The following is a 15,054-nucleotide window of genomic DNA, read 5'->3' on the forward strand; positions in this document are numbered from 1 at the left end:
TTTTTAATGTATATATAAGAAGAAAATTATATAAAAAAAATTTCCCTGCCAATGAGCTTTCCTGACGAGTTTTTATGAAAATCTTTAATTCTGCTATTATCCACTAGATGACGGTCTTACCCAATTTATAAAAAACTAAAGCAAAAACAATATTTTAAACTATTTTAAAATAGGGCTATCAAAAGATCAATCGCGATTAATCGCATACAAAATAAAAGTTTGTGTTTGCAAAATATATGTGAGTGTACTGTGTGTGTATAAATAAACACATATATTATTTTTATGTACAATTTTATTAATTGTATATATAAGAAAAAAAGATATATAATTTTTTTCCCCTGCCAATGACGCTTTCCTGACGAGTTTTTAATGAAAATCTTTAATTCTGCTATTGTCCACTAGATGGCGGTCTTACCCAATTTATAAAAAACTGAAGCAAAAACATTTATTTGTAATATTTTAAGCTCTGTGTATCTGTTTTGATAATAGTTCTGAATCTGATCTCTAACAAAATTCCTTTACAAAAATGCTATTATTTTTGGGTTTTTTGCTCAAAATTTGGTATTTTTGAATAAACCTAACCATATTTAAGAGGTTATAAAAAGATTTTTTTTGCCCATTTTGTTCTTTCATTTTAATCAATATATATATATATATATATATATATCAATGCAACTTTTAATTAAAATCACTAAAAGTCTTCCTTCCTCTGGAAAAAATAAAAATAGTCCGTGACTGACAGAATGTTTCACATATATATACGTTGCTTAGGGTGCTGTGCAGTGATATACAGAATCGTTAGGTGCAGCTGTCATAGCTGTGATTAATCATAAATAAAACACAGCTATTGACCAATCAAAATCAAGTAGGTGAACTAACCATTTTATAAACGTTACATACATCACACTGACATGTGCGGACATTTATGGGATGAGAAACTCACCATTCGAACCTCTAGCCAGCGGTTAGCCGCTGTAAGGAAAAGAGACGCCACGTTATTGGCATCGGTGAACTGCAGGAGCCTCTGTCTGAATCTAGCCTCATACCTTCAACACAGAATACCACAATAACACATCAACAAGACGATTAACAGATGACACAAATCACTTCAGGTGTTATGAGTAAGGTTGTCATAATTTGTTCCACCTGAAAGCTCTGATGGTTGTCAAGCCCTCTACGGTCTCAGAGAAGTGTGAGAGCAGAGGAAGCTGTGTGCCGTCTTCAAGCTGCTGAAGATCTCTGAGAATGCAGATACACACTGGTTATTTATTTTTCCAATGTGTGGGTTTCAATGCACGTTTATGAATGATTTTGGTTATAAATGAACTTATAAAAGCATTCATTTAATCAACAGAGAAAGTGATTGGTTCGGTATGTGTTGTGTTGTGAGTGCTGTTTTCTGATTGGTTACTTGGATGCGACTCTGAAGTATTTTTGGATGAAGTAGCAAGCGATGGCTAGCGGTGCCAGGACGATGACGAAAACCGGCGTGACGTAGGAGATCACACCGAGTGCAGACACGCACAACAGCGTGGAGCGACTTAAACACTCCAGAGTCGCAGGAATATGCTGAGAAAGAGAGATTTATATTTTGCTTAGGACTTGCACTCGCAATTTTTTAAATAAATGCAATATAAAACAGTGACAGATTCTTGCATACATATTGATTAAATGTTTGAGTATTGTCATACCTGATCTATTGTATTGGTATCGGAGGAGAAGCGATTTAATATGCTTCCCAATGGAGTTGTTTCAAAGAGCCTAAAAAGAAAAAGCATAAACTCATAAAGCAACAAATTTTTATATTTAAATGTAGTAACCGTTCTTAAAGGGAAAGTTCACCCTAATTTTTTTTTAAACCGAGAGGGAACCTTTCGATCTCTCTGATGAAGCCAATACGGAAGTGACTTAAACTGCAATTCATTGACTGGCCACTAGAGGCTGGCTCCAAAAGGGAGTCAATTCCCATAGATTCTATATAGCTAATGTTGTCCTTCATGACAACTATGAGCGGGGTGAATTTTTTTGTAACTCATCCGTTTAAATTTTATTAAGCCTTAAAGTTTTCCATAATTAAGGGCGTGGCCAATTGAGTGACGGGTGAACTGCCACTGCTGTCACTAGAGTCGAGCTAGGGGGGGGGGGGGGGCGTGGTTTCAGCAACCAGCCACTTTAGCTTCACCCACGTCCCGCCTCTTTACCCATTTCGGTTTTCCGTGAGTGATGCGTGGTGACACGCGGCCAAGATGGCGACGGCAACTATTTAAAAAAAGCTCTTCATAAGCCTATGGGTGACATCACAGACAGTACGTCTATATTTTTTAGTCTATGTTTAAAACACATGATTTTTTTGTGGAACATTGAAGGAACTATTTGGCAAAATGTCAGTCTGATGTCAATGAAATCTGATGGTGACAAGAATGTTTAGGGGTCTCTTTCGCATACACCGCCAGAAAAAAATAGTCATAAAATGCACAGCACTGTTGCCATGATACCAAACCCAAAAATATCTCACATCATATATATATATTTTTCATATAAATAAACTTTACCATGCAAACACACATACATCTTGTAGCCTCACATCTACATACTCTCACTGTCACAAATATCTAATAATACGGGCACTTTACATTATACAGTATGTGACCCTGCCTGTGAAAACCCAGCTGAAGTCATTGTTGGTGTTTTCTTTGAAAATACACCCTTAATATCTTTAATATTGACTAAGTAAAATGAGACTTTAATATGAGACTTCAACCTAGATTTTACAGACAGGGTCAAAGATGTATCACAGATCCATGTAACGGTATTAAATGTACCTCATTGGGGCAAGTATAATATTACTGAGCAGGCTGTGATGTAGCTCTTTGGCCACGCGCAGACCCGTCCACTCCACTGCCACCGACGTTGCCAAACACAGCACGATGCCCAAGCAGCACAGCACACTGAACACCAGGAGGTACGACGAGTGACTGAAACCCACGTCCTGAGAAAAGACCACAAACACTTTAGCACTTTATACACTTTGTTGTATTCACAGTTGTCTGTTAACCTCGCATAATAAATGTATTTAGGATAAATGTGAGTCTGTTTAAATGATTGTCGTATTCATCAACAGCATATGTACAGCATATGGGAGTATAATAACCAATGGCAACACCGGTATCCAAAGATCATAGAGGTTGATATAATGCCTATAAATAATATAGTCAGAAAAATGGGACCAAAACTGTCACTGTGGCAGTATGCTTTAAAAAGGTCCTAATATGTACTATTTAGGTATAGATATGTATAAATTTTGGTACCGCTGAGATACAGTATTAATATGAACTCTATAGGTGCGAAAGTGTACTTTTTGAAAAAGTACTGCCCCGGTGACAATTAAAGACCACTTTTTTGACAGTTTATACAATTTAATGATGCTGCATATATTATTTATTTATATATTTATATAAAATCTTTATACAAAATTTATATAAAATTCAATAAAATATTTGAAAATTATTTGATAAATAATAACAAATCTATAAGCTGATTTTCAGTTATTACATAATAATGACAATAATGACAATTAACTCAAATATCTGCTTTATATCAGACTTAGCCGATACATTAACGCCACACAAGCTTTAAAACGATATAAAAATATAAATAACAGCTTTATATCAGACTTAGCCAATATATAAATGTCAAACAAACTTTAAAATTAATAAAGTAAAAACTACATAAATATCGTTTTGACTTTATTAATTTTAAAGTTTGTGTGAAGTTAATATATCAGCTAAGTCTGATGGTTAAACATAAATAAACAAACAGATAAATAAATAAATGGCTAAATATCAAATGTATATCAGACTTAGCCGATATTTTAAAGTCACCAAAACTTTAAATGAATAAAATTAAAACTATACATATATTAGATAAACTTTTAAAAGCAAATAAATGGCCAAATATAAGGTTTATATCAGACTCAGCCAATATATTTACATCACACAAACTTTAAATTAATAAAATAAAAACTATATACATACATTAGATAAACCATTAAAAAAGTAAATAAATGGCCAAATATCAGCTGTATATCAGACCTAGCCGATATATCAACATCACACAAACTTTAAATTAATAAAATAAAAACTATACATATATTAGATAAACTATTTAAAAAAGTAAATAAATGGCCAAATATAAGCTTATATCAGACTTAGCCAATATATTAACATCACACAAACTTTAAATTAATAAAATAAAAATTATATACATATAAATAAACCATTAAAAAAGTAAATAAATGGCCAAATATAAACTTTATTTCAGACTTAGTTAATACATCAACATCACACAAACTTTAAATAAATAAAATAAAAACGATATACATATATTAGATAAACTATTTTTTTTTAAATAAATAAGTGGCCAAATATAAGCTTTATATCAGACTTAGTCAAAACATCAACATTACACAAACTTTAAATAAATAAAATAAAAACTATATAAATATATTAGATAAACTATAAAAAAAAAGAAAAAAAAAAGCTTTATATCAGATGTATTAACGTCACACAATGTATTAACGTCACACAAACTTTAAATTAATAAAATCAAAACTATATACATATATTAGATAAACTATTAAAAAAAGTAAATAAATGGCCAAATATAAGCTTTATATCAGACTTAGCCGATGTATTAACGTCACAAAAACTTTAAATTAATTAAATAAAAAATAAATAAATATATTATTTAAAATATATAATAAATAAATGGCTAAATATCAGATAATTAATTGGCAGATGCATCATCGTCAAAAAAAAAACGGATGCTGCAAGATGGAAAATTTTGTTTCAATTAGGTACAAGCCAATTCTAAAGACTGAATAATAATCTACTTATACTTTCAGCCTTTGTCAATGATTCAGACTGAAGAAATAACACACAGAAAGAAAATCAATTCACCATTCAAGTTAAGACTAAAAGCTTATTCATTACTACGGCACTTTAGAAGGGTATATCAATAACGCAGAGCAATCTCAAAAGCACAAGTGCTAATTAAAGTGGAAAATCTAAATCAGGGGTTAATCCTACTTTGTATTCTGTGTGGCATCTGAGGGCTGTTTAAAATGTGAGCAGTGATGCTGGTGAATTAATTATTGATTATTAAATAATTTGAAAGATTTTTTGAAAAAGAAAAGTTGATAAGCTGTGCTGTAGTGTCTCCCTTTATTAAAAGTGGGGGAAAAACTGGACTTATCACACAGAACAGCCGTGTCCTTAAACTCCCATGGGAAGTAAGATCTGGAATATTGTAACACCTTTGTAATTAGCTTGTGTGTAAGTGCATGATTCCAGTCGAGGTTGATTAGATAAACTTTAAAGTGAATACTTCCATGTTCCCTACCCTGAGCCAATGGAGTCCAGTATTAGTGTTATCAGGCCTGTCACAACCATATGCCTCATGTGAGTCAGCGAGTCAGGGATGTCTATTAATAAAGCGAAAGTTTAAAGGTTCATGCTTTGCTCTTAACACCTTTGCTTGCCATGCACTTCTATGATAGTGAATGATAAAAGCTTATATGTATATACAACACTAGCATCAATGCACCTTCTCTCGAAAGACATTATTATTATTATTATTATTTTTAGTTGGATTGTTATTATTATTGTTTGGTTTTCTTTTCCTTTTAGCCACTGTTTAGGCCAAAAATGTTTTTACATTTTTAATGTAGTTTGTATATTACCATCATCTCTCACCTGCACAAAGGAGCAATTGCGCGTTGCAGCCTCGATCTTGGCTGTGATGACTTTAGACGTCCAGTGTGCGAGCCAATAGTCAATGGCCACCATGAGGGAGTGTTTGAGGAGCTGAGAGAGCAGAAGCAGGAGGAGCAGCAGGAGGCCTGCAGAGCTCAGATACGTCCCACAGGATCTCCAGGGTATAGTGGCTCTGTGCCTCATCACACGTGACAGGTTATCTTCATCATCGCTCTCCGGAGACTCTTCTGGAGATATGAAAAGAGAAAAGTGTGAGGGAAGAACAGTTCAGAGATGTTTTTATGATAGATGCTTTGTATTTGGTGAGATACCATGGATTGATTTTTGCTACAGTGTCATGTTATTTTTAGAAAAGACACCCACAACTCAGCCGAAAGCATAGTTTACAGCCAAATACAGTTTGTGTACAAATTGTGAGAAAGTAAGCGAATGTCGAAAAAGAAGATAAATGAACTATAACGGCTGATTGAAAGTGAATAGAAAAACAGGTGCGCATACTATTACAGGGAGCCATTCACAGTCACTGCTCTAAATGTAAAACATGACATCATGCAGGCACTTTAAAAACATGTGTAGGTGGATGCTGAGAAGAGAGAGGGATTAAATGAACATGATAAAAGCTCTGATGTGGCAACACAGATATGTAATAAATCAGTCAAGTGGGGTCAAGTGCTCTAAATCGGGGTCTAGTGGAATGAACCAGGTGAGTCCAGTCTAACGAATCAGGGTTCAGTGCAGTGAATCAGGGTCGAATGCAGCGAATCAGCATCCAGTGCAGCGAATCAAGACACCAACAACAGGTTCCAGTGCAGTTAATCAGAATCAAGTGCAGTGAGTCAAAGTCCAGTGCAGTGAATCAGCATCCAGTGCAGTAAAAAGATTCCAGTACAGTGATAAAGAGTCCAGCGCAGTGAGGCAAAGTTCAGTGCAGTGAATCTGAGTGTAGTGCAGAGAATCAGAATCAAGTGCAGTGAGTCAGAGTCCATTGCTTCAAAGTCTAGTGCGCCAGAGTCCAGTGCAGTGAACCAGAATCAAGTGCAGTGAATCGGAATCCAGTACAGAGAATCAGAATCAAGTGCAGTGAGTCAGAGTCCAGTGCTTCAGAGTCCAGTGCAGTGAACCAGATTAAAGTGCGGTGAAGCAGCATCCAGTGCCATGATTCAGGGTCCATTGCAGTTAATCATGGTCCAGTGTATTTAATCAGGAAATCAGCATCCAGAGCAGTGAATCATATCCCAGTGTAGCAAATCAGGGTCTAGATACTGTGAATCAGGGTTTAGTACAGTGAGTCAGAGTCCAGTGCAGTGAATCTGAATCCAGTGCAGTGCTTCAGAGTCCAGCGCGTGAATAAGAACCAAGTGCTGTGAGTCAGAGTTCAGTGCAGTGAATCAGATACCAGTGCAGTGAATCAGTGAATCGGAATCCAGTGCAGTGAATCTGCATCCAGTGCACTGGGTTAAAGCCCAGTGCTTCAGAGTCCAGTGCTTCAGAATCCAGGGCAGCGAATCAGGGTTTACTGCAGTGAGTCAGTGTCCAGTGCAGTGAATCAGCATCCAGTGCCATGGCTCAGGGTCCATTGCAGTAAATCATGGTCCAGTGTATTTAATCAGAAAATCAGCATCCAGAGAAGTGAATCCCACTGCAGTGAATCATATTCAACTGCAGTGAATCAGTGTCCAGTGCTGGAAATCAGGGTCCAATGCAGTAATTTAGGAGCCAATGCTGGATGTGCATGAACATATGGTATTCAATGCAGTTGCTTGTAAATGCTCTGCTCAGCACATTAGCTACCATGGCGGAAAGAATGTGTGTGCTAGAACTTGCATTTGTTCATTATTTATTCATTATTCAGTTCTTTCATCCCAGGTAGTAAATGTGCTCACAATCTCTCTTCTTATGATACAACAACAATCAGCAATGTTTTGCATAAACTGGAAAGCACATTATGACTCCCATTCAGGGGCACATTGCAACCATTGTATATAAGGAGGTCAAAAATGGCTAGGTTAGTTGGACAGGTACATTCCCATTCACCTCAAGGTCAGTTGATCGACTGGGAACCTTTTTTTTAGCCAATAACCTTATGTATAAATAGCATCTCATCATTCTAAAGCCACTGGAAAGTGACAATGTTGATTATTTAATAGCACAAGCAAAATTTAACATACTTGGATAAATTAATGGATGAATTACTACTGCAACTAAAACAATGCTTTCAGAAGATGTATTGGTAGCTACACATTGCACTCTATGTGGATATTACTATAGAATATTAATGTAAAAGTAACATGCAGGCTCATATGCAATGTGAAAATAAGTTAGGAAAGTTGTCTATTGAAGAAATGGAGAAAAGCATAGTCTATTATTCGATCAGTCAGGGTTGATTGCTTTGATTCAGTGCCAGGCTATCAAACTCATGCTGTGTGCCAGTAATGTGGCAGTCTGCCAGTTTTCTGTGATCTCTGATATAGAGAATACTCAGTTCCTGAAGATCATTTTGTCCTTCCAGAGAAAGGCAATGCAACTTCGTCTGATAAACCAAATCACTTTTAACCATGCCTTTAGGTTTGTGGCATTAGAATTCACTTATAATCTATTGCTAAATTTGCAGGATGTTCCTACTTGCAGATTAAAAATGTGCATTGTCAGTATTCTTTATTAACCTAACTCCCCTGCTCTCTAACCTGCCGCAGTTTGCTTGTCATAAAGCAGCGGTTCCCAGATTATTCGATTCTTCCATGTCCATGTGCTGCCCCCTATTAGGAGAGGAGAATTATCCGGATTTTACCTCCTAATAACCCAGCACAGCTGATCACAGTAATCAACACTCAGGGCTCACGCCGGCTCTAAACATTCCCATCTGTCAATGCATCCTGACAGGTGGTGAGAGTGGGCACCCAAACATCCTGGCGTGGATCACTCATACAAACAGCTTGGTTTGAAAGGCACAGCGGTACCTCTGGAAGCTCACATGTTTCCGGAAAGATCCCGTTACAGATAAGATCTGCATGCCAAAGCACTGCATATTATTTTACTGCTGCATTCAGCAGAGAATTTGCAACTCCCAAGCCACCAAGATCCATAATGAAAATTTATGAGAATCTTACCTCAGCAGCTTGAATGTTTAACAATGCAGCAACCATTTGCCTTTTGGCTTTACAATGATTTTTTATTGCAAGTAAATTACTTCTCTTTCCAAGTACTACATAAGCATGTCATAAATAAAACTCGATAAAAAAGTTGATCTATTCTTACCTTCCTCCTCCTCTTCAGTTTTAAGGGCCTCTCTGGAGTACATAGCTCGCCTTAAGTTTTTCCTTTCCAGCACCGTCATATTATCATCTACTGTCTCCTGGAAGAAAAAATTATGGAGAATTAGAAATGACTTTCAAGCCTATTTGAAACACCTTTGTTGAACTGGTTTTAGTTACTTCAGAGAAAAAAGTTCCTAAAATCTAAAGTGTGTTAAGTGTAAAGACCTTATTGATAGATCTGTCGGCCACTAGATGGCATTTCAGAGACCTGTTGAGAGACCTGTATTTTTAGAGACCATTTAAAATGCATTCTCTGCTTTGTGACCAAACACTCTCAACCAATTTCACATAAAAAAGTTGCCGTTTGCATTTACATTTTCAGCATTTAGATTCAGGAAGCAAATTAAGAGTTTGGTTCCAAAACGCAATAAACGCCATTTTTATAAAAAAAAATGTTACCACCAAAATTAGTATTGTATCAGGTCAGTATTAAAATTCTTAATTTTTTCGCAAAATCTGATATGCATTGTGTTATTCTGTCATCTTTTTCTTTTTTCCCCCCAAAATGCAATAAATACACTTAACCAATCACAGCGCATCATTTCACGCATTGTAAACAATAATGGCGGCGCTTTGAATACACATGGAATCCTAGTTTTCCTCATTTGTAGGCTACTTCGTGATCAACAAACAAACAAAAACAAAATAGTAATTTTGATGGCATTAATAAACCTGTGGTGGTTTTCGTTGATGGGGAAAAAACGTAAACTATCAAATTTGAATAATTTACCTGAGAGGCACTTTGGCGAAGGAAAATGCCGGCTGTTTCTTGTTCTCACACGACAGCATCAATCTTCTGTCATGCTAACACATTGACCCCAGGGAATCTTACGAAAACTTTCCATTATTTTCATAATTTTCATTATTTAGTCAACGAAAATCGAGCAGGACCAAAACATTTTACAGCTGATCGCTGTCAAAAAAGTTCAGCGACGACGTCCCAAGGATGACAGCAGCAATGACAATTTTCTTTGATTAATGCCATTTATGTTTATTTTTTTAATCAGTGCATACCACTAGTCAACTAAATGAATATAACATGGCAAAGATGAATGCACATTTATATATTGATTCAATAGATTTATAACACTTTGAAAAAAAACCTTGTATTTATTGCATGTTGCGGAAAAATAATCAGTTTTTATAATGAATCTTTAATAAACAAATGATTTATTGCGTTTTGGAACCAAACTCTTCAAATATTGCCCTTTAAAAAGTATAATCTTGAGCATCGGCCTTATTTTCTGCATGGTACCTTCTCAAACTCCCGATCTTGTCTGTGCATCAAGGTCTTCCACTGCTTAAAGAGCTCAGGCTGAGAGTTCTGGATGTCCTTCAAGGTTCCTTCAGTCTGTATGCTGCCATCCTTCATAGCAATGATCTACAAACAAGACAACAAACAAGTCATTTATTCTCCTGATCCTTGACACCAGAAAGAAAGAAAAACCTTTGAAAAATCCAGCTAATATGTAAGGCCGAGTTGTCCGCCCTGACAAATTAAAGTGGCTTTGTGTGACGAACAGTGATTTCCTAATAGGGCTGACCAACTATCTTTTTTGGGGGCTCAGTTGATTGGTCAGGTTGCAAAAGAGGGAAAATTAAATCACCCTTAATCAAAGCCAGCTAGTGAGAGAGACAACAGACTTTATTTATCTCACATAACAATAAAGTTAATCGTGACAAGAAGAATTGACTAGAGCAATGATTGCTAACGTTTTCATTGGGTCCCCCGCCATCCTGGCATTGTTAGCATGGTTTAAAAAAAATTAATGGAACAATTTATGCAAATTTATTTGAGATCAAAGCATATCGGATCACGTGCCCCCCGTATACTCTGCAGCCCCCTAAAGGGGCCCAGACCCCAGGTTGGGGACCAATAAAATGAGAGTGATGGAGCAGACTTTGCTATAAGTAAAATCATAAACACTGCTATATTCAGTTTAAAGGTTTTGATTTCATGGGGTCTTTACAAGCCCAAATTTCTTTTGGAGCCACAGCAGGTGGTTAATGAATGTGATTACTGAACCTGAAGGGCATTACTTTGGCTGATGTCTTTTTGGTTTGACCTGCAGTTTGATTACTGTCATTTTCATCTGACATCCAAATGGGAAATTAATTCGATTTCTTCCTGTAGACCAGATGGTCTGTTTTGATCTGTTTGGTGCCATAATGAATAAGTATTTGGAGGTGAACATGAATATCATTCAAAGTCAAAACATTAGCAGACTATTGGACTATAAATAAAATAGCATAATAGGTTTCCACAAAAATAATTTCTTCAAGTTCTCGGAGTTGTGGAGAGGCGATGAATAAATGTGAATTATTCATGAGTGTGGCCCGGGCTTTGTGAGATCTGACTTTTAAATATGGCTTCCACCTCTCAGAAGCACACATTTAATAATTTCTTAACTTTTGTTCGATATCTTTCACTTTTAGCTGAAATATTTAGAAGTAAGAGGTTCATGATTAAACATCATGTACCATTCATCTTTAATACAATGTAATTTGTGTAATTTATATGTAATTTTCCTGTTTTATATTATTTTTCCCCCTTTAATATATATTTAGTTTTTTACTGTAAAGCTGTTTTTCAAACATGCAGAATTGTAGAAAGCACTACAGAAATAAAAGTGAACTTCATTATGATCAATGGCACTTTTCTTTGGAAAACCCTAATGGCCTTTTTTACTTCATATAGGCCTACTAATAATTTGCATGAGCAACACGCCAAACTTGTTATTTAAAGCATATTTTAGTCTGAAACCATCATTGCAACCATCTGTCCTTCATCTTTTTAGGTAACTAGGTCATTTTTTAACTGCTTGAGTTGCGAACATCGCTGTGCCATTTTGTTCTGCATGATGATCAATAATACATCAAATAAACATTAATCACGAAATGATAGAAAACATAATTGCGTAGATTGCAGTGTTGGAGTGATGCTGTCTAGTCATAATAAAATATGTCAGAAGATGGTGATTTTCAAAAATGTTCACATCCCAGAATCAGCCTGCATGGTTATAAAAAAGTTTCTTGTGTGTTTGCTGTGTTACTTGATTTGCATAATTCGCTGCTAAAAATGCAGACGAAATAAGAATAGTTCACCCAAAATGAACATGCATTCCTAATTTATTCACCCTCATGCATCACAGATGTACATGACACATTTAATCAGCTATAAATACTTTGTTTAAATAATAGTATCCGTCATTTTACATGAAGTTTATTTAACTAAGTTCGGGAGGAGCATGGTCATGTAATCTAACCAATCAGCACAAAGAGGTGTCTATATATAGCCGTCCTTCACCTCTGTCCTGTGACAGTTTTTGCAGCATCCCTCCTCCTCCCCATCACCTCACTTTCAGCTAGTTCATCTATCCCAGTTAAAGAGGGGGAAGTACCCTCCCCTCGGACAGTACGCAAAATATGCTTTATCTCATTCCCTATTGATTACATGTTAATGCGAAAGTACGTATATTGTTCCCAAAATCTATCAAAATCTTTTCTAGAGGAAAATCTATTTTATTTTGACCTTTCTTGAATTTTTTTCAAGTGTAACCTTCATCTCAGTGGCATAAAACTCTTTTACTTTTCCAAAATAATCTATCTAAACATGCACAAAAAAAACCTGGGCTTGATTTGCTTGTTCTAAAGCTGTGTAAAAAAACGTACCGTTTAAAGTGTTTGGGGTCTGATAGACCCCAAACTTTTGTGGAGCAACTGCATAAGGAAATATAATTTTTTTATATGGAAAACTATATATATTTTTAAGATTTACTTCTCAACTATACATTTATGCTATGTTTTTGTGGAAATTTGGAAGTTTTTGACCTATTTACTGCACCATTACTTAACTAGGTCATAAATTGGCTCATGAAAAATTATTTTTTTAAAGAAAAAAATCACTTAATTAAATCTAAATTGTTTTCAGACATTGCTCTATGTGTTATAAAAATATATATATTTCCTTAAGCAATGTCTATCAGACCCTAAACACTAAAACGTTTTCTTTTTTAAACACTGATTAAGGGTTAAATAAAAAAATCTATAATTTCTAGACAGTAAAAAGATCAAATGAGCAATTGGAGACATTTTTTCCTGCTTAGATATGTTTAATATTTAATATTTAATATGACTTTAATATGTGCATGTGTTTGTACCCAGTCAGCATGAGGAAGATACTGGAGCTTGTGTGTTACAAGCACCACTGTTCTCTTCTCCTCTCTTAACAGTTTGAGGATGCCCTCCTGCATCAGATGATCACTCAGGTGAATATCCAGCGCTGAGAAAGGATCATCCTATAGTATAAAAGAAAATAAAACATGAGAAATAAATAAATAATTGGTTAGACTAATCTGTTGTGCTCACACCTACTGTACAACTCACTGCTCTGCATGCTAAAAATAATCTATATTTCTTCAAAAATAAATTTTTTTAGATGGGTGCATGCAAAATCCTTAGATTTAGAGGTAGGCATATAGCATACATTTTTCACACCACAGACTTACACTGTGAGAAAAAAATTGTCAAAATATGCACCCCAGCTGTCACTGGGGTGGTGGTACCCTTTCAAAAAGTACATATTTGCACCTAAAATGTAGTACCTCAATATTAGTACCTCAGAGGTATGTCGCAAAGGTACATATTGGTTCCAAATCTATACCTAATGGTACATAATAGGACCTTTGAAACGGTACTACCCTAATGACAGATGGGGTATATTTTGACCATTTTGTCTAAAAGTGTAGTACTGAGGAAAAGACCATAAACATTTGCCCAATATATAGGAGAACCTAGTTTATGTTTGTACTGTAATAAAGCATGTCACAAGCTCAGCCCATAGCAGTATGACTCATGAAGTGTTATGTATTCTGCATGGATATCACACAGTGACGGTGCACTGCGGAGTCTCGCTTCACAGCGTCTGGACGTACCAAAAACACCACGTTGGTGGTTTGATAAAGAGCCCGAGCAACACTGATCCTCTGCCTCTGGCCTCCAGAAAGAATTATACCCTGGAAAAAGAAATAAATCAGGGAAGAAGGTTACAGAAAAAGGTTGTAATAATAACATACCTTGTGGGAAAAAGAGAGAGAGAGGGAGATGATAACATCACAGAACCGTCTCATAGTCTAAACTTCGAGGAAAGTATTTTGACATCAAAGTCAGACTTTTCAACATGTTGTTCTTCATTTTGGATCATGTGGATTAAATGTTTGTGACATTATTAAATAAAAAAGTTTGGAAAAATCAGATTAGAGCTTGCCGGATTTTCTATCCCAGTGAACAGACTGTCGACAGCTTGAGGCTGAGACAGAGACACATAGAGTCTTAATAAAGATGACATGATGATCGATGGTGTTGAATCTGCTCAGACTTTAAATGAGGTGGAAAACTGATGCTTTTAAATGCAAGTGGTATCACCAGAAAAGCTTTTTCCATAGCAAGCATCTTTAAATGTGACTTTATATGTGAACTAAAAAGCAAGTAAACACACCTTGTTAAAGGTGGCCTAGACCAGTGGTTCTCAAACTTTTTCAGCGTGCGCCCCCCCTTGTGTACGGTGCATTCCTTCGCGGCCCCCCCAAAGAAAATTTATATCAGTTTTGTTCTAAAACATAACATTTTAATAAAACAAAACATATTAAAGTATACAAAGTAGTGCTGTTGGTTAGTAGCCTTATTTTTTTTTAGGTTAAATTACACCGAATTTATGAATAAAACTGGGGCCACCCTGGCACCATCTTGCGGCCCCCCTGGGGGCCCCGGCCCCCAGTTTGACAACCATTGGCCTAGACAATAAAACTGTGATTTTCAACCAGTGGGCCGCGGCCCAGCAGTGGTCCCCACAGCGGCATCTAGTGGCCGTGTAGGCAGCGGTAGACAACAATTTTTTTTTTCTAGAAAACTTTATAAAAGTTATATTTGCATCAGATTTTTCTTATTAATTTATATGATTTAAAAAC

General features: G+C 35.9%; 1 protein-coding gene across 4 annotated transcripts in view; it reads right to left on the reverse strand.

Moving 5' to 3' along the window:
* abcc8 (ATP-binding cassette, sub-family C (CFTR/MRP), member 8) overlaps positions 1-15,054 on the reverse strand; it is a 73,753-nt gene that overhangs the window by 8,394 nt on the left and 50,305 nt on the right. For 3 of the 4 annotated variants that reach the window (XM_065292213.2, XM_065292211.2, XM_073813306.1), the window contains 10 exons: positions 14,023-14,103; positions 13,249-13,386; positions 10,344-10,469; positions 9,030-9,126; positions 5,754-6,001; positions 2,823-2,989; positions 1,692-1,761; positions 1,412-1,569; positions 1,147-1,239; positions 944-1,046 (listed from right to left, as the gene is read on the reverse strand). In XM_065292213.2, the coding sequence (XP_065148285.1) occupies positions 944-1,046; positions 1,147-1,239; positions 1,412-1,569; positions 1,692-1,761; positions 2,823-2,989; positions 5,754-6,001; positions 9,030-9,126; positions 10,344-10,469; positions 13,249-13,386; positions 14,023-14,103 (1,281 nt within the window). The remainder of the gene's footprint in view (positions 1-943; positions 1,047-1,146; positions 1,240-1,411; positions 1,570-1,691; positions 1,762-2,822; positions 2,990-5,753; positions 6,002-9,029; positions 9,127-10,343; positions 10,470-13,248; positions 13,387-14,022; positions 14,104-15,054) is intronic. The other variant, XM_065292212.2, reaches the window with a different exon arrangement.

This window comes from Paramisgurnus dabryanus, chromosome 23 (assembly GCF_030506205.2).
Source record: "Paramisgurnus dabryanus chromosome 23, PD_genome_1.1, whole genome shotgun sequence".
NCBI lineage: Eukaryota > Metazoa > Chordata > Actinopteri > Cypriniformes > Cobitidae > Paramisgurnus > Paramisgurnus dabryanus.